This window comes from Apus apus, chromosome 1 (assembly GCF_020740795.1).
Source record: "Apus apus isolate bApuApu2 chromosome 1, bApuApu2.pri.cur, whole genome shotgun sequence".
NCBI classification, from domain to species: domain Eukaryota; kingdom Metazoa; phylum Chordata; class Aves; order Apodiformes; family Apodidae; genus Apus; species Apus apus.
The window spans coordinates 21,959,236-21,975,184 of NC_067282.1; the positions used below are offsets into that span (position 1 = coordinate 21,959,236).

Here is a 15,949-nt window from a genome sequence, read left to right on the forward strand (position 1 = left end):
AGGTTTTTGCAGACAAAGCTCTAGAGGTCTAAACTAATTCCCTTCTGTTTAGCTGTACTGAAACCCAGAGCCTATCAGAGCTCTCATTAAATTGTATGTATCATACAGGAAAATATTTACCTTTGACTTATTTCAATTCCATGTGTTATGTTGACCTGTGCCTCAAATAAGAAATTTCCTTTCCCTGCAAAGCCTTCCCTAACAGCCAAAAGGTGATGGAAGTTCCTCTGGTCAATTCTGGCTCTGCATTTCTCATTGTACTTCCACCTCAATAAGTTGGACATAGGTCTCGCTTCCCTGAAATCCATGCTGGGAGGTAAGCAGAGTGGAGGAAGTCTGACCTTGCTTGGAAGGTGGGGAAGGGGCAGGGAAGAGGGAGCTAGTTATTACTATTTAATGTGTGGTTGTGGAAATCAAAGCCAAAGCATCCCAGACTGTGCAGCTGTTTGGCTGTTTATAGAATGACATGACTCTCTGAAGACCGTAGGTGTTTGTGGTCCTAACAGTTTGGGTTCAGATAATCAGGTAGGTTCAGCACACACATCTGGGAGCAAAGGATTGATTTCTATGCACCACTGAGGACTGTTATTAGCATGAGGACTCAGGTTGTGGCAAGTGTACAGCATGATTTATTCTAGACTGGGGTTAGAAGGAGGACACTTACAGGCTGGAGAAGATCCAAAGCATCTTCTGCCACTTCAAGAAATATGACTTTGAGTGGATATTTCAACAAGGAGAGGTTTGAACCCAAGCAACTGCATCTTCAGAGAAGCTGAATTGCCTGAAGGAAAGGCTGGGAAGGAAAAGTCAGTTTGCATTAGCCCAGGAGTCAAGAACTGATAGCAGAGGGTGTTATTTACTGTCTTGGGCTGTCACCCTAAAAGCAATTAACTTGCTCTCCTGCTACTTAGAGAAATGCAAATGGAACTGATTTAGCTCCAATATAGATCAAGAAGAGAAAGGAAAATGGTTGATCCATGGAAGTGAACTGATGCTTAGAGGAGCAGCTGTGCACAGTACTGGTTCATGGCAGATGACTGATGCATAATCTGGAAGAAACCAATTAGGGTGGTTTGAGATAGATCAAAATCCCCCCAGTGACGGGACAGTGTTGAATACTCAGATTTTGGAGACAAGGAGATGCTGGGGCAGAATATCCCAGATTGCCCTGTTTCACACATCCAGTTTAGGCTTTGATTAGCATTTTATAGCTCTTTACATAGCTCTGATAGGGAGTATTAACAGCAGCTGTCAATCAGACCTGTAATCTCTAAGCACACTTCAGCTAGCTAAATGGTAGAAACAATTAAATACCCCTCTGGGTAGCATGAGCTAGAAAAAAAGAGGAAGGTGCTGTCTCAGACAGGCCACTGCAAGGGAAGACCTGGAGAGCTCTTGGAGAAAGACTTGTGGGCTACCTCTGTGCCATGGGGAGTCTGCAGAGCTCCTTGAGCTACCTGTGATAAAGCCCACAAAGGGCAGTTCAGACAAAAATCCCAGCTCAGGGAGATGTTTAGGTAGTCCAGCTGTGCTTAGAGACTCTGTGCATAATGGAATTGAGTTAAGGTTAAATGGGCAGCCTTACCTGTTCTCACATTTATGTGGAACCTCCTATGCTCCAGTTTGTACTCGTTGCCCCTTGTCTTGTCACTGGATATCCCTTTTCCTCAGGACTGCTCTCCAGCCATTCTCCCCCCAGCCTGTATTTGTGCCTGGGGTTGCACCAACCCAGGTGCAGAATTTGCACTTGGCCTTGTTGAACTTCATGAGGTGGGCGACACCCCCGGCCTCATCTCCTCTGCCTGTCTTTCCTAAAGAGTCTATAACTCTCCATTCTGACACTCCAATTTTAGGAGCCATCCCACCAAGTCTCTGTGATACCAATAAGATCATAGCCCTGAGATCAGGACCTCCTTTTGGTCCATTCCCCAGCACAGACATCTTTCTGCTCCAGAGAGCATGGACTAAAGCCTGTTGAAATGGAAAGCCTGTAGGGAAAAAAGGTGTAGGGGAAGTTGTTTTATACATAGTCAAATGAGTAATTCCTCCCCCTCCAATCTCATTATCTGAACTGCCTTAACTCATGTCACAAACTCTTTTCCCAAATAGTTGCCTGAAGCAGGCACTTGACAAGAAAATTTTTGCTTGAGGCATTCATATTTGAGGATATTATAAACAAAGTAACACAAAAAAAAGTGTTGGGCATCCATACCTGCTGGCCGTGCTGCCAGCTCTGCTCAGTATTACCCAGCCTGTGGAAATTCCTGCATATTCCATATATTTGCTGCTCTTTCTAACAAATTTACTAAATGTGATGAATGGGGCATGAGCAGACAGCTACACATGAGAAAACTCTGAGCTGAGCTTCTTTTTAGTTGCTGCAACAGATCTTTTCTTTAAAAGTCCCTCATAGAAAAATCTACTACTGGGTGCTACCAGGTCTCATATTAATCCAAATTTTTCTCAAGATCTTTAAAATGGCCTCATAATCAATAATTGCTCATGATTCTGTGGAGATTAGTTGAATTATACACTTCATTAATTCATCATTAAATAGAAAAGAAATAAGTAGTGTGTCTTCACAGAAGGTTTATGTCCCCCGAAACTGGCCTTTTCAGGAGATAGTTGGGTAAATCCTTCTCACTTCTATCAGCTGGAGAAGATATTTTATGCTTATGATTTATTGTTTTTGTGTGCATGTTTGCTGCTCTTCTGTGTTAGTTGTAGCATACTGTCAATAAAGAAAAAGTGAGGTGACTGAAGGTTTGGCAAAGCTGAAGTTCATGAAAAATGCATGAGTTTGATATTTAAAGATTTTCTCTGTTTCTTACACTGAAGTAGTTGATATGTTCATTGCCAGTTAAATACAAAATGATGGGAAGTGTATAGTGAAATCTGATTGAAACAAAATCATCAAGGAGAGGAAAGATAACTGAGTATTATCCAGGAAAACAATCTCGTATCCAGAAGTTGAAAATAAGAAGCTAAGTATCTCCTGCAACCCAAGCCTAAAGAATCAGCTATACAGGAAAAAAAAATCCTGACTTTTAGAAATAGGTCATAGGAGTATAATAAAAAAGGAAAAAAAAAGATCTAATCGTAGGAAGTAGGACTGGAAACAAAGCAAAAACAGAGAATAAAAATATAATGCTCGGTGTTTGTTACATCTGCCCTCCTGCTTCGTGTGCAAAGGTCTCAAAGATTCTATATTTAATAGTTTAAAGCCAATCTTGTCTCTTTTAGCATATTAAAGATGCAGCTAGGATCAAAGCTTTTGTAGCCAATGTTGAAGTGTATATACTAAGTGCTTATAATTGCTAAATAGAAACTGATTTGGCATATTATATGCATCATAACTTACAGTGGAGTTAATTAATTGGCAGTTACATTTCTTCCTAAGTAGCCTATGGCACTTTTTTGATTAAGTTTTAAACAAATGTAGTTCAGATTTCCTATTTCCTAAGCCTTTTTTTTTTTTTTTTCCCCTGTGGCCTAAATGGCATGCACTGAACAAATATTCATGAGTCCTTCCTAGATGATGATGATGATTTCATATTTTATAAGAAAATAGTAAAGAAGTTGGACTCTGCCTTGAAGAGCAAATGGTTCTTTGCAAATGGGAGAGGTTAAAGCTGCTGACATTGCCCTGTACCCCTGCCCTGAGTCACAAAGCAGCATGGTGAGGTGGTAGTCAGAGCCTAGCTTGAATGTAGAAAAATGGAAGGGCTAAACTGGGGAACCATGTCTTTTCCCAACTGCAAATTCTCTGGTAACAGCCATTTCCCTGGAAACATTTCCACCTTGGGACTCACTGTGCTGCCCATCTAGTGTGAAGCCATTAAAATACCGAGAGATTTGTCACTGAGTTTAGCAAAGCATCATCTATTTTGTGACAAACGATAAATGTTTCACATCTACAAATTGGCTTTTTTTTCTCCAGTTCAAATGGGCAGCTGGGTTTTTATAGCTCTGATTTGGAATATTCAGCAGCCCCCTGAAAATGGAATGTACAGAAATGTGCCCACCTCCACAATCATGTCTCCTCGGGACACAGATGACAATGAACATTTTGTAATAAGAACAGGTAGGGTGTTTTTTTTTTTCCTCACACAAAGGATTTAACAATGCAATTTCTCTGAAAAAATTACCTTAAAATACCTTCACCTTTATTTTTAACTACCTAAGTTGAAACTGACTTCCCCCAAAATTGTATCTCAAGAAGAATATTTTAAATAATTTCTAATAAAAATTCCACTTACACACTCTTGGGGTACCTACCTCTATAAGTAATATCATCTTTCAGGACTTAAAAGTAACTTTCACTAGTAGAAGATCTTCCATTTGTCTCTTTTTGGGAAGAGATCAGTTCTTTATTTGTCTTTGGGTTTTGAGACTGTAAAGTGTTTATTTATGGAGAGTGGTTCATATGATAAGACACTTTTTGAAAGTGATTATCAGTCTGCAGTGCTCTGAAGCCCAGATTCACAAGGAGGGAAAATTAGCCTTTATAAGCAATTTAGAGCTCTGTGTTACCTGGATTTATTGATTTATTACATAATATTTCTGTTCATTATTTTTCTGTAGGTTGGGGAAAGGCCTGCAAAAGATGAGTTTTGCCCTCCACCATATACTCCCTATGAGGTCCCACCAAGTTTTTATCGATCTGCCATGATACTCAAGCCACAGCTCGGACTGGGTGCAGTGTCCAGGTTGCCATCTGCAAAAAGCAGGATTCTCATTGCAAGTCAAAGGTCCTCAGGTAGTTGTCTTCATCAGCAAGGAGAAATAACAAGTGCTCCCAGCCTCTATCAACCTGATGCTTCAGGTAAAGTATGAACTTACTGTCCTTTCCTTTGAGTGTAGTCACTAATAAGATTTTTTTTCCAGACAGAAGTAACACAAAATAAGCAACATCTTGACCTGATACTACAAAGCTCCAGCAGCACTCTTTGAGGTATGTTTTTCTACCCTGAGGCAAGGCTGACTAGGGAGCCTGAGACTTACACAGAGATTGTTTAACAGGTCATTGTCAAAGCAGGAGAATCAATTTCAGTAATAATTCTCATTGTGCTCTTTTTTAATCTCCTTCCTCCTTGTACATGCCTGAAAAATCCTTGTTTTTGTCCTGCGGAAGATAATAGGACATTATCCAAGACCAAGTTGTTCAATCTGAATATGGTGTTCCTCACAGTGCTGTGGTCTGAAAGCCTGAACAGTGTTCAAATGTGCCAGCAGAGACCCTGATTCTCTGAAGCTCTGGTATATGTCTCTTTGGAGACAATTTCTGATACCCTTGTCTTCCCAGCTACTGCCCAGTTCAGCATGACCCTGGGCAGAATTAGAGGGGAGGGAAAAGCAAAAGAAGAGTCAGAAGAAGTGTGCGATGTCACAAGACAGAGATGATTACTTCTACAGAACAGTCCTTGGTAGCCTGGACAAGCTTGGAGGTTTTAAAAACATGCATTTGAGCAGCAGCAAATTCAGAGACAACTGAAAATCAGTTATTGGCAGAATGGAGCATAGCAGCTGTTCAACAGCCTACAAACTTGCAGAGATTTTTAAAACATAGTCATAAGGGATAAAGTTAAGTAATAACTTGGGGTCATACGGTCCCTCCTCTTGCCCCAGGACAGGATTGCTTCTGATAGATGGTTATTTAACCTGTTCATGAAAAACTGTGTACGGTAGCTTTCAGTATGAGATCCTGCAGCCTCTGAAAGCTGCTTTGCAAGTTCAAAGTTTTCCATATTATTTTGCCTAATCCTTTTTGTTGCAATTTACTTCCTTTTCTATCTGGAGTGGATGTGGGGTCTTCTCCTCTCTGCTAGTATTTAAAAACTGTTACAGTCTCTCCCCAGTGTCCATTTCTTGATACCAAGCTGCAGAAGAAATTTAGAGGTGGAATGGAAACGGGTCAGAGTGTCTTGACTTACCCCGAGAGATCAGTACTAGTCAGTGACACAGATTGCCAAGATTTGGGGCATATGGGAAGATAAAGGTTCTCTGTAGCACAGTGCCTCTTGCCACTATCCTTCACTGTTTGACCCTGCATCTGGAGTTTATCTGCGTTGATGCCATTATCAGAAGCTGACCAGTCTCAGCTGTGTGTGACTTCTGAGACACTCCAGGCTTGCACGCTAGCCAGTAAATACCAGTTCAGCCCTGTAAGTCAAGTTCAGTCAGCACGGAACATGGGGATACAGGTGCAGAAAGAGGCTGGGTCATTTTTTCCATTTAAATGGAAGTGCAAGAGGCTGCAAGTTCAGGATGTGAGCAGGGTAAGCCATTGCATAACAGGAGCCAGTCTGGGACATAGATATGAAAGATATGAACAGGACCTATTAATAAATCCACTGTTTTTTCTGAGCCTCAGAAATTAACATTGCCTTGATTTTTATTGAATGAATAAAAATTAATTATCCTGCCTCATTGATGTTTGCAGACATGGCTTTTCCTTAGCTATTCTTTATCCATATAGGAACTTGTTTTGTCTGTGTTAATTTACTGTCTTCTTACATTAGGTACATTATAAATCTAACCAGTATCAGCCTATTAGTCCTATTTATTGTCTGTAATCCTGACTTCAAATATGCCAGTGAAAGAGAATTGTACCTGAGGAAGTTGCACTAGCTGTTAATGTGATTCTTATTCCACTAAAGTTCCTATTCCTAAAGTTGCCTGATTCTCAAAATTCATTGTTTTGGTTTGTTTTGTTGGGTTTTTTTAATCTTATCACCAATTATTTCTTGGATCTTGTCTGCTTTGGAGATCAAATTTAATTTGTAGCTCTCCATAATTTCTTTCCTGCATCTGTTATTTTGTTTGTATCTCTCTAGTCTATCGATACCTCACTGTTTCAAAGATGCTGTGAAAGAAAACTCGTGGTATTCCAGTAATCTGACTGCCATCTCTTTGCCAGAGTGTGTCTCAACTAGTGTTTGAGCTCTGACTGGTTTTATTGATTTTAAAATTACCCAAGACTTGTTCTGGAGGGGTTCCTAATGTCTCCAGTTTTTTACTGTCCACCGCAGGACACATTGTTTTCACTTCTGGCATCTCACCTTCCATTTTCCTTGCAACATGAAGGACATGTTTCATTTTTCTACAGCATCTTATGCTGTTGCAAAGTATTTCCCATTGCTCTCTTGATTCAGTGCCTCCCTTTATGCATCTGTCTTGTTTTTCTGATACCTTATATTAGTTACTTTACCTTCTTTTGTTTTTGACATTTTATTTGCCAACTATCCATTCAGGATTGCCTTATGATAACTTTCTCCCTGTAAAAAGCCTTTTTACTTTTATACTTTAAATTACCTAATTTTTCTCTCAGCAACATGTAAGTTCATAAGTCAGGCTACCAGTCTTTTTGTCTTTAATAATTTCTTTTAAGAGGAATTAATTGCTTGTAGAAGAGGCTCAAGTGACAGCAGACAGGACAAGACTGACATAGGATTGGAAGGGCAGCAGTGAACTGGTTCCTGCTTCTGTGTCCACGCTGGTGCACAAACACAGGCCAGAGATGGATCCCTGGTTGCCACCAGGGAGGGACTGGATGGGAGTGCAATGCCTGGTGTGCCAGAGCTGGTGTGAGGCTGACTGGTGGTGCTCAGAGCAGGGTCAGACACTATCTAGCCAATTGTTTAAAGATATCTGATACCATTTTCAGCTGTCAATTGCTTTCCCTTATTTTAGCAGCTAGGGGTGGTAGTAAGCTGGTTTTGATGCAATATTTGAGACACAGGATTAAACACAGCTTCAACAGAGTCGTAATTACAAATATAATCAAACAAAATCCATCACCATATGGCCAGCATACTGGAAGGGGTGCTGGTAAGCCCCTTGCTCATGTGTGTTGTTGAGAGTGAAGGTTTGGCTGACTGAACAAAGGCAGCTGGCTACTAGGAGGTATTTTTCTCTCAAGGATACCAAGTCCTGCCTTCAGCATGTCTTGCAGCTCGATCCTGAGCTTTTAATCCAGTTTCTAATCCTAGTGAGTTCAGTCCTGCCCTGGGGTAATGAAGGCGGAAGGATCCAACCCGCTGCCATCCCGTGACAGTGTGAGGTACCACGGAGGCTTTTTAACTGAAGCTGCCATGGCATGGTGTCGAGGGCAGAAGCAGTGCCTCATAATGAGGATTTTATTCCCCTTTGCCATGCCATTCATAATGCAGCAATCTGCTTAAGCAGCACTGATAAGCTGAGGGGTTTGGCCCATAATACTAATACTCGTAAAACTGACTCTAAAGTAGTTTCTAATTAAATCCCTGAACTGCTGTGGTCGATTGGAAGGGCTACAAGTACATTAAAGGTTTCATTAGTTTTAAGACACAGCAATAGAAAGTAAAGCAATAATGAATGATCCCACAAGTGTGATTTCCAAGTGCAATGTCTAAAATGTGACAGGAACAGTGGTCCTTCTTCATCTGTAGGACATGGCACACGTGTTGGCACTGGCTGCAAGTGCCTTATTAAGCAGTGCTGCTCCTTAGGTGAAGCTGTATATCATATGGGTGAGGCAAGAAGCCTTACTGTAAGAAAAAGCCTTCTATACTGTAGATAAGATAGGAAGTCCTTGAATCATGATGTAGCTAAAGGTGCAATAGTGTCTCCGAAAGCTTGAAATTTGCTTATTTAATGTAAAGTGACCCTGCTTTTCTATGAGAAACTTGTAGTCCCAAGCACTGAAGGATACTGTCTTTAATGTATAAATTAGGAATATGTTTCCTTGGTTATAAAGACTCCTTGGAGCAAGCGTGTTAGGATTTACATTAATTAGCTGATAGTTTTTTTAGGATTAATGTCTGAGTTTGAAAAGTATAATGGAGATCTTATCATTAAAACTTCACTTATTTCTACATTCTTCAGTAGCATTTATGGTATTTATTTTCTCAAAGAGTGAGTTAATAAAATGTCGTTTCTTCTTCACCTCTCTGTGTGTTAAATATGCCTGTCCTCTCATTTCTAAGTCCATTTTTGTTGAAGATACAATTTATATATAAATCAGGACATCAATGTTTCTGATTACTCAGGCACACAAAGATAGATGCATTTATTTGTGCCTTCGCATGATAATGTATTGCATCATGAGTGCAACAATATGTCCACAGCTTTCTTCTGATTGGAAAGCTTTGCTTTCATGTTTATTCTCACAAATGCCTAATACTTGAAGAAGTAAGTGAGATTTGATGATAGAAAAGGGGTTTTGAGGTTACTTCCTGAAATGCTGCATGGCTGCTATGCCAGCTATGTGCTTATTTTATAGGTTTGCAGTCTAACATACTTGGATTTGAGCTGGCAGACTTCTTAGTTGTTTAAGGAAGGAGGTGACAAGGGGAGAATCCAGAGATGAAAATGTTCTCTATCCTACACTGATCTGCAGTGTTTTCAGCTAGCACCCCCTGCTTTCTTTGAGAGGGCAATCTGACTGTAAAGAGAAATTAAATGCTTCAGAGGGAGACACACTTCTTCCTCAGGGTTTTGCTAAAGATGTGGTTACCATACTTGAAAATTAGCCATATGGCACATCTCTCCTCACAATTATTGCATCTTCAAAGAACTGAAATGCATTTTATGAGAATCACAGAAGGGCTGTGTCCTGCGTGCATCTGATTTGTGTGAAATTAAATTGTTATTTTCCCCCAAGTTGAGTCTACTTTGCCTATGACCTTAATCAGTGAAGAACCCTCCTTGTCCTTTGCCTCGACCCATGAGCTTTTAGTTGGGTTTGTCCTCCCCATCCCACAGTGTGTGTGTGTGGGGGGGAGGTAAGCTGAGTGAGTTGCCACGGGGCTGTTTCTTTGTTGTCATGTTAGGCTCAAAGCACGACACACTGACAATTCTGACACTGACACACTGACAGCACAGGCTGAATGTTTCTGTGGGATTCTGCTACTTTGCACATCAGCTGCAGAGTGAACATGGATATTTGCAGTTTAAATGAAGCATAAGCTGACAGATTCTTGGGGTGGTCAGAACATGCTAACCCACCTTGGGTTGCCTGGGAGCTGGGAAGGCACAAAGAAGTTTTTTGGGACTTTTGAATCTGAATTAGGTGGAGATGAGCAGTTCCTGCTGGATGTTGGTGGGCTGACTGTTCAGAAATTAATTGATGTTCAGCAGTGACAATTGTTTTGCCTTTGGAACTGAGCTGTCCCAGGCTTCACAGTATTTGGATGAGAGACCATCAGTTGGGCTGAGCACAATCTGGTCACTGCTGTTTAGTGGTTTCAAGTCCCTTTTCACAGTTCTTGTTCAGCAAGAAGTCATTATGTCTATAATAGGGAAACCACGAAGGTAGTGGCAAAAGAATAGGTTTCTAACATTCATGATTTGTTTTTAATCTGCAAAATGTCAATTATTGGGTTAACTCTGCGGGGGGTTAACTGTGCTTGTGTAATCTGTGACTAATTCAGTGACCTTACAGGTAATTTCTTTGCCCCAGATTCCCCAAAATGAAATGAGAATAATGATGTTCAGAGCATCCTACAAAAGAAAGTGAGCTTTCTGAAAGAAAACGGCACCTAATGATTAAAATTTTGTTAGAAATGCATGTCAAAAAAATTAAAAACCACCAAAAAACCTGTCACAAGAAAACTAAGGCTTGGCAAGGATCCCTGAATCACAAGAGGAGTTGAAATCTTGAACTGCTACTCTTTTTCATTAGAACATATCTGTGTAACTCCTTTCTTTAATTTTTCATTCATTTCAGCTAAAACCTATTTGAGATTTCAGAGAAGTCACATGAAAGTTGCTCTTTAGTTATACATGTGCATGGAGATGTGAATCATGTGCAGTGGGGATATGTAAGAAGTCTAGCTCAGGCTTTTCTTAAGGCTCCCCAGGCACATCTGGTTTCTGTCAGTCAGTCACTACCTCAAAATGTTTGCATGTTTCTAGATAAGAACTGCTTGAAGTGTCATAGAAAATTGCTTGTGTGCTGCACAGACAACAATACTTAATTCTATAATTAGCTTCAGGCAGTGAGACAGCTGGAAAGATTTTTTTGCCAATTTTTTAAGCTTATTTTGGCAAATTCGTGTCGAAATGAGAGCTGCTCATTAAAATAACTTTTGTTTTGAACTTCCAGACCTTATTTGCAGGAGTGTTTCTATACTTCTAAGAAACAGAAGTAAATAAAAAGCATCCATCGTAAAACCTGATGATATTTAGAACAGGAAATATGTACATTAGGCTGTTGCCTCATGTATTTTAATGAGAAAGAAGACACAAAATAACTTAGCTGTAGGGATTTGAATGCATCCCTAATGAGGATAATGTCCTGCCCCCCAGGTCATCATGGTACAGAAAAGCTGGATCACAAAGAAGAGAAGTGAAAAATATTTTAAGGATGATGATGAGTTTGAGACACAAAGCACTGTTAGTTCAGGGAGAATTTGAGTTGAAGTCACAAACTGGGCCACATACTCAAGTGTGAGAAAATCCTCTGAATCCTCAGCCCAATTCTGTGAGAATGATTTTGAAGCAAAGGTAGAGATGCCTGGGCAGTTTGTTACCAAAAGCCTTCTGGTTTTATGGAAATTCTTCTTCTTTGGTGACACCGATGGTGCTTGGTGCACCATGTGCTGCAGACATTGTATGCACAGCAGTGCAGAGAAGAGACAGCTCAGGATTTGGTGTGGGCAGCCCTGAGGTTCAGCTGGGGACATGGAAGTCCCAGGTGAACCTCCCTTTCCTAAGGCAAGCACTTTTCTAATGTTTTTTAAACAAAACCATTTCTAACCACTTTCTCCACCACCCCAGTGGAATTTCCCTATTCTGCTGCAGGAAATCTGTGGTATTTATAGCTCTTTGCTGTAAAATGGAAGATTTCTCCCTTTGCTTCAGTTTTCAGAGGTTCTTAGTAAAAAGGAATCTCAGCTCTTATTTTGTGTAGTGCAGGCTGGCTGGTGAATTTTTGAGAAGCCTGTAAAACCTGCAAGAGACAGTCCCATACCTACTCCACGCTGCCATTGACAGAATCACAGAATAGTCATGCTTGGAAAGGACCTGAGATCACCAAGTCCATCCATACAAAAAACCCCCAAACCGAAAAACCAAAACACCCAAAAAACCCCCACAAACACCCAACCTACAATCTCACCCACTAGAGCATGCCCTGAAGTTCCTCATCTACAGGTTTCTTGATTATATCCAGGGATGTTGGGCAGGCTGTTCCAGTGCCTGGCCACTCCTTTCAGTACAGAAATTCTTCCTAATATCCAGTCTAAACCTCCCCTGCTGCAACTACAGATCATTTCCTCTGGTCCTGTCATTATTCCCTTGGGAGAAGAGGCCAACACCCACCTCCCTACGACTTCCTTTCAGGTAGAGGGCAATGAGGTTTCCCCTCAGCCTCCTATTCTCCAAACTAAGCATCCCTAGTTCCCTCAGCTGCTCCTCATATGACTTGTTCTCTAGACCCTTCACCAGCTTGGTAGCTCTGCTCTGGACACGCTTCAGCACCTCAATGTCCTTTCTGTAGTGAGACGCCCAGAACTGAACACAGTACTTGAGGTGCAGAACCTGGGCAAGTTCTTTGCTCTTGCAGCAACTTGCCGCAGGTACTCACCTCTGCTTCAGATCTGGAGGCTAATTAGGCTTGGTCCTGTAACCAATGCAAGACGGGAAAAGTTACACTCTGTGACGGAGTTGAAAATCAGTTAACGTGGTTCACAGTAATTCTAAGCTGTCTTGGTAGCATTAAGGGAAGCACTGCTATCAGGTTCTGTAGTACTTTGCTGCAGAGTCATTTAGATGTGATGTGAATGTCACGGGCAGTGGGGACAGAAGATGTCTTGGTGGTGCTTTGCAGTTAGCCATAAACCAGCTGTAACAGACCACTGTCAAAGGCAGTTGCAGTAAACTGATGGCAAACATTGCTGCTTAACTGTTCTCCACACTAATGTGCTTGCGCAAATCTCCTGCACCCAGAGCCCGCAGCTACCTTTGAGCCCATCTTCGCACAGTTCAGATGAAGCCAGATTCAGGATCAGAATCCAAAATTGTCTCTGTTGGTGACAAAAAAAGATTAAACTGGTATTTTAACAGTTTTTTTATTACACTGTAGGTATTTGTTATTTTCGTTTGGATTACTCTCCATAGCATGTCCTTCTCTGGGCTAGTAAAGGTGCTGTAGTTGGACATCCATCTCCTTGTGTCTTAATAAAGACCTCAATTTGTGAAAAGTGGGTACAAGAATGCATTTTAAGAGTCTATAGTACATACATTACTTTGTTCATTAAGCAAGGAGCATTTTTTAATGTCTTCTAGAGAAATGTGTTTTATAGGATAACAAAACTCTTTTTGGCTTGATGTTACACATATTTCTATTTCAAAAGAAGAGGCTTGGTTTTGTTCAATAAAGCTTAGTATTATTACTGTGATGAGGCACATAACTATCTTACAAAATCCCTATACCCTTTTTCTGCTCAAAGGAGCTAGTCTTGTTTTCTATAAAGTCTCCTTAAAGAGTAATGCTTCATTAAAATTAATAAGGCTGTGACCTACATAGTTTACAAAAGAATTAAATACCGTAATAATATGACAACTGTATTATTACTGTGCAGTTAATTTGTATTTTTCCTTTCTATTAGGAATATTCAATCTTCCTTTGAAGTGGGTGTTAGACTAATGCACAAGTAGTGTTCACCAAATAATAGGAAAAAGGTGACTTTTTGGCCTTTTCTGACAGAATATGTTGATAGTTTTAATGCTGCCTTGCCTCCTGACCTGCTAGTCCTGATGATTGAATAAATACTCTAGCATCGGATTTTGGAAAATTTCGTTAATTGTTTTTTTTTTACCATGTATTTTTGCTACTTTGCATTCCACAAGGAACAGGGATCTGATATTGTCAAACCTACAAAGAAAATTTCTGTCCAAATTTTATATATAGTTGAAGTCCAGATCCACTTGGTATCCAGACCTTCCCATCAAAAGCAAATTTTAATCTTTGGTCCTTGAAAACAATAGTGCCATGTTCATGGACCTTTGATCCATAAGACACTTTGAGGCACGTGTAAACCTGTTTTTTCTGGATTTTCCAAGAAGAGTTTGCCTAAGCAAGAGCAGCAGAGTACGGTTAGGACTTAAGCTAGAGAATAATGACTAGTTTGTTATTACCACAGGCAGACGTGGTATCTGAACTGCTGTTGTTGCCTAACTTCATCTGCTATAAGCCCACTATTGGCAATTGACAGAGACTTGGTTGATGTTCTTCACATAGCCCGATAGTTTATACAGAGAAGTCCATCAGTGATAAAGTGGATGGTGGTACATTAAAAAAGTCCAACTTTGCAGATCATGTCCTTGTTTTCAGGCTTGGTGCAAGAAAAGGGCATTTTCTTTTAGCAAAATTTGAAAGAAAGACTTCAAATAAGTGTTTTCTTTGATGGAATACAAAGAAGTCCTGTGTCCTTGAAGAGGCTCATTGGTGTTCTACAACAGTTTCCAAATGTGTAGCATGTCTGTGCCTGTGTATGAGTATCTTTTAATTGGCACGCAACAAATGTAACATTAGAAAGTGATACAGCATAAAAGAAGATAATATTAAAAACAATCTTAACAGACTTGAACTACATAGTTTTTTTTAAAGTTTCGGCCTCATGGGTCCTTGCAGCATTTCACATTTTATAAGTTATTGTGACCTGTAATTGTTCCATAGAGCTTCTTTCTAGTGGATCAAATAAGAGATCACTCCAGTCTGAGCAGCTGTTAAAACTTGTATTCAGTCTTTAGACTGACTTTGTGTAGCTAGGTGGTACAGGTCATGGTCATTATATCCCAGTTTAGTTTATGTAACAAAAATGTATTTCTTTTTTCTTCTTTCAGCTGATCTTAAGAAAGGCTCATGTTCGAGTGCTGCAAAGTCAAATCTCCCCAAGCCCTGCCAGTCTGGACTTCGTCCTCCAGGTTATTCGCGGTTGCCAGCAGCTAAACTGGCTGCATTTGGTTTTGTCAGGAGCTCAAGTGTGTCCTCAGTCTCCAGCAACCAGTCCAACGACAGTGCTCAGAGTGATCAAAGCAGGACAACCAACCGTAAGTCCAAAATGTGGCCTTCTTTTGGGGGGATACCAGGATTGTCCAGATTGGAGCTTGTGTCTAATTTAGGACTAATGCAATCTGTGCAGCACTCACTAATCTCTTTATTGAGTTATAGGTTTGATATCTTAATTATTAGGTGTAATTTTTACAAACATTATTAATAATAGATGAATAAGTACATTGCAGATAGAAGGGGCTGGTTTCCATAGAGAAAATCACATTAAGAGTGAACCTAAAACATTTTTATATTTTGTTTTTACTCAGAATATCCCTTCGTACAAAATGAAATCAGTAAATAATCACAGTAAACTATGTTTGGTAAGTATGTTGCAGCCTTATAGAACAGTCTAGAACAAAGATTATCTAAAGTGAGTGATACAAAAGTCTTTCTTATCTGCTTTTATTCTGCTTCTTAATACGCAGTGTAATAAACTAAGTTTAGAAAAATTAATCTAATAATGCCAGTAATATGAAAGGGATCAGAACAGGTAACTTAGCTATTTTCTCATCTGCCAGACTTGGAAGGATCCTGTGGCTGAAATGTCAATTCAACTCCTATTTTCTGTTATGACTGTTAATTTTATTAAGCACAAAATAATACCCAGTGGATTGTGCAGTCCTTGGGAAGTGTGTATGTGCCCTGGGCTCAGAGTGGAAAAGGGGACTGAGGGATTTTCATGCCCGTTTTTCTTTGAAGACTGGATTGAGCCTGAACTGTGTCAATATCAAAGCAAGTGGTATCAGCCCATGAGGGTGTCGCAAGCTGATATTGGGGGGCTACCAGGGGAGACCAGGTGATCGGAGATGCCAGAGGAGACAGGCACCTACAGCATCCTAAGTCCTTCAGTGTTTGTATTAATTTGAAATGAATTAAAATGAACAAAATTAAAATAGTTTAAAAACCCTA

The 15,949-nt window shown here is 40.2% G+C and overlaps 1 protein-coding gene across 5 annotated transcripts in view; it reads left to right on the top strand.

Moving 5' to 3' along the window:
* MTUS2 (microtubule associated scaffold protein 2) overlaps positions 1-15,949 on the top strand; it is a 295,553-nt gene that overhangs the window by 119,489 nt on the left and 160,115 nt on the right. For all 5 annotated transcript variants that reach the window (XR_007889387.1, XM_051618292.1, XM_051618300.1 and 2 more), the window contains 2 exons: positions 4,585-4,825; positions 14,830-15,036. Coding sequence is in view for 4 of the 5 variants with exons in the window: in XM_051618292.1 (XP_051474252.1) it covers positions 4,585-4,825; positions 14,830-15,036 (448 nt within the window). In the remaining variant the exon portion in view is untranslated. The remainder of the gene's footprint in view (positions 1-4,584; positions 4,826-14,829; positions 15,037-15,949) is intronic.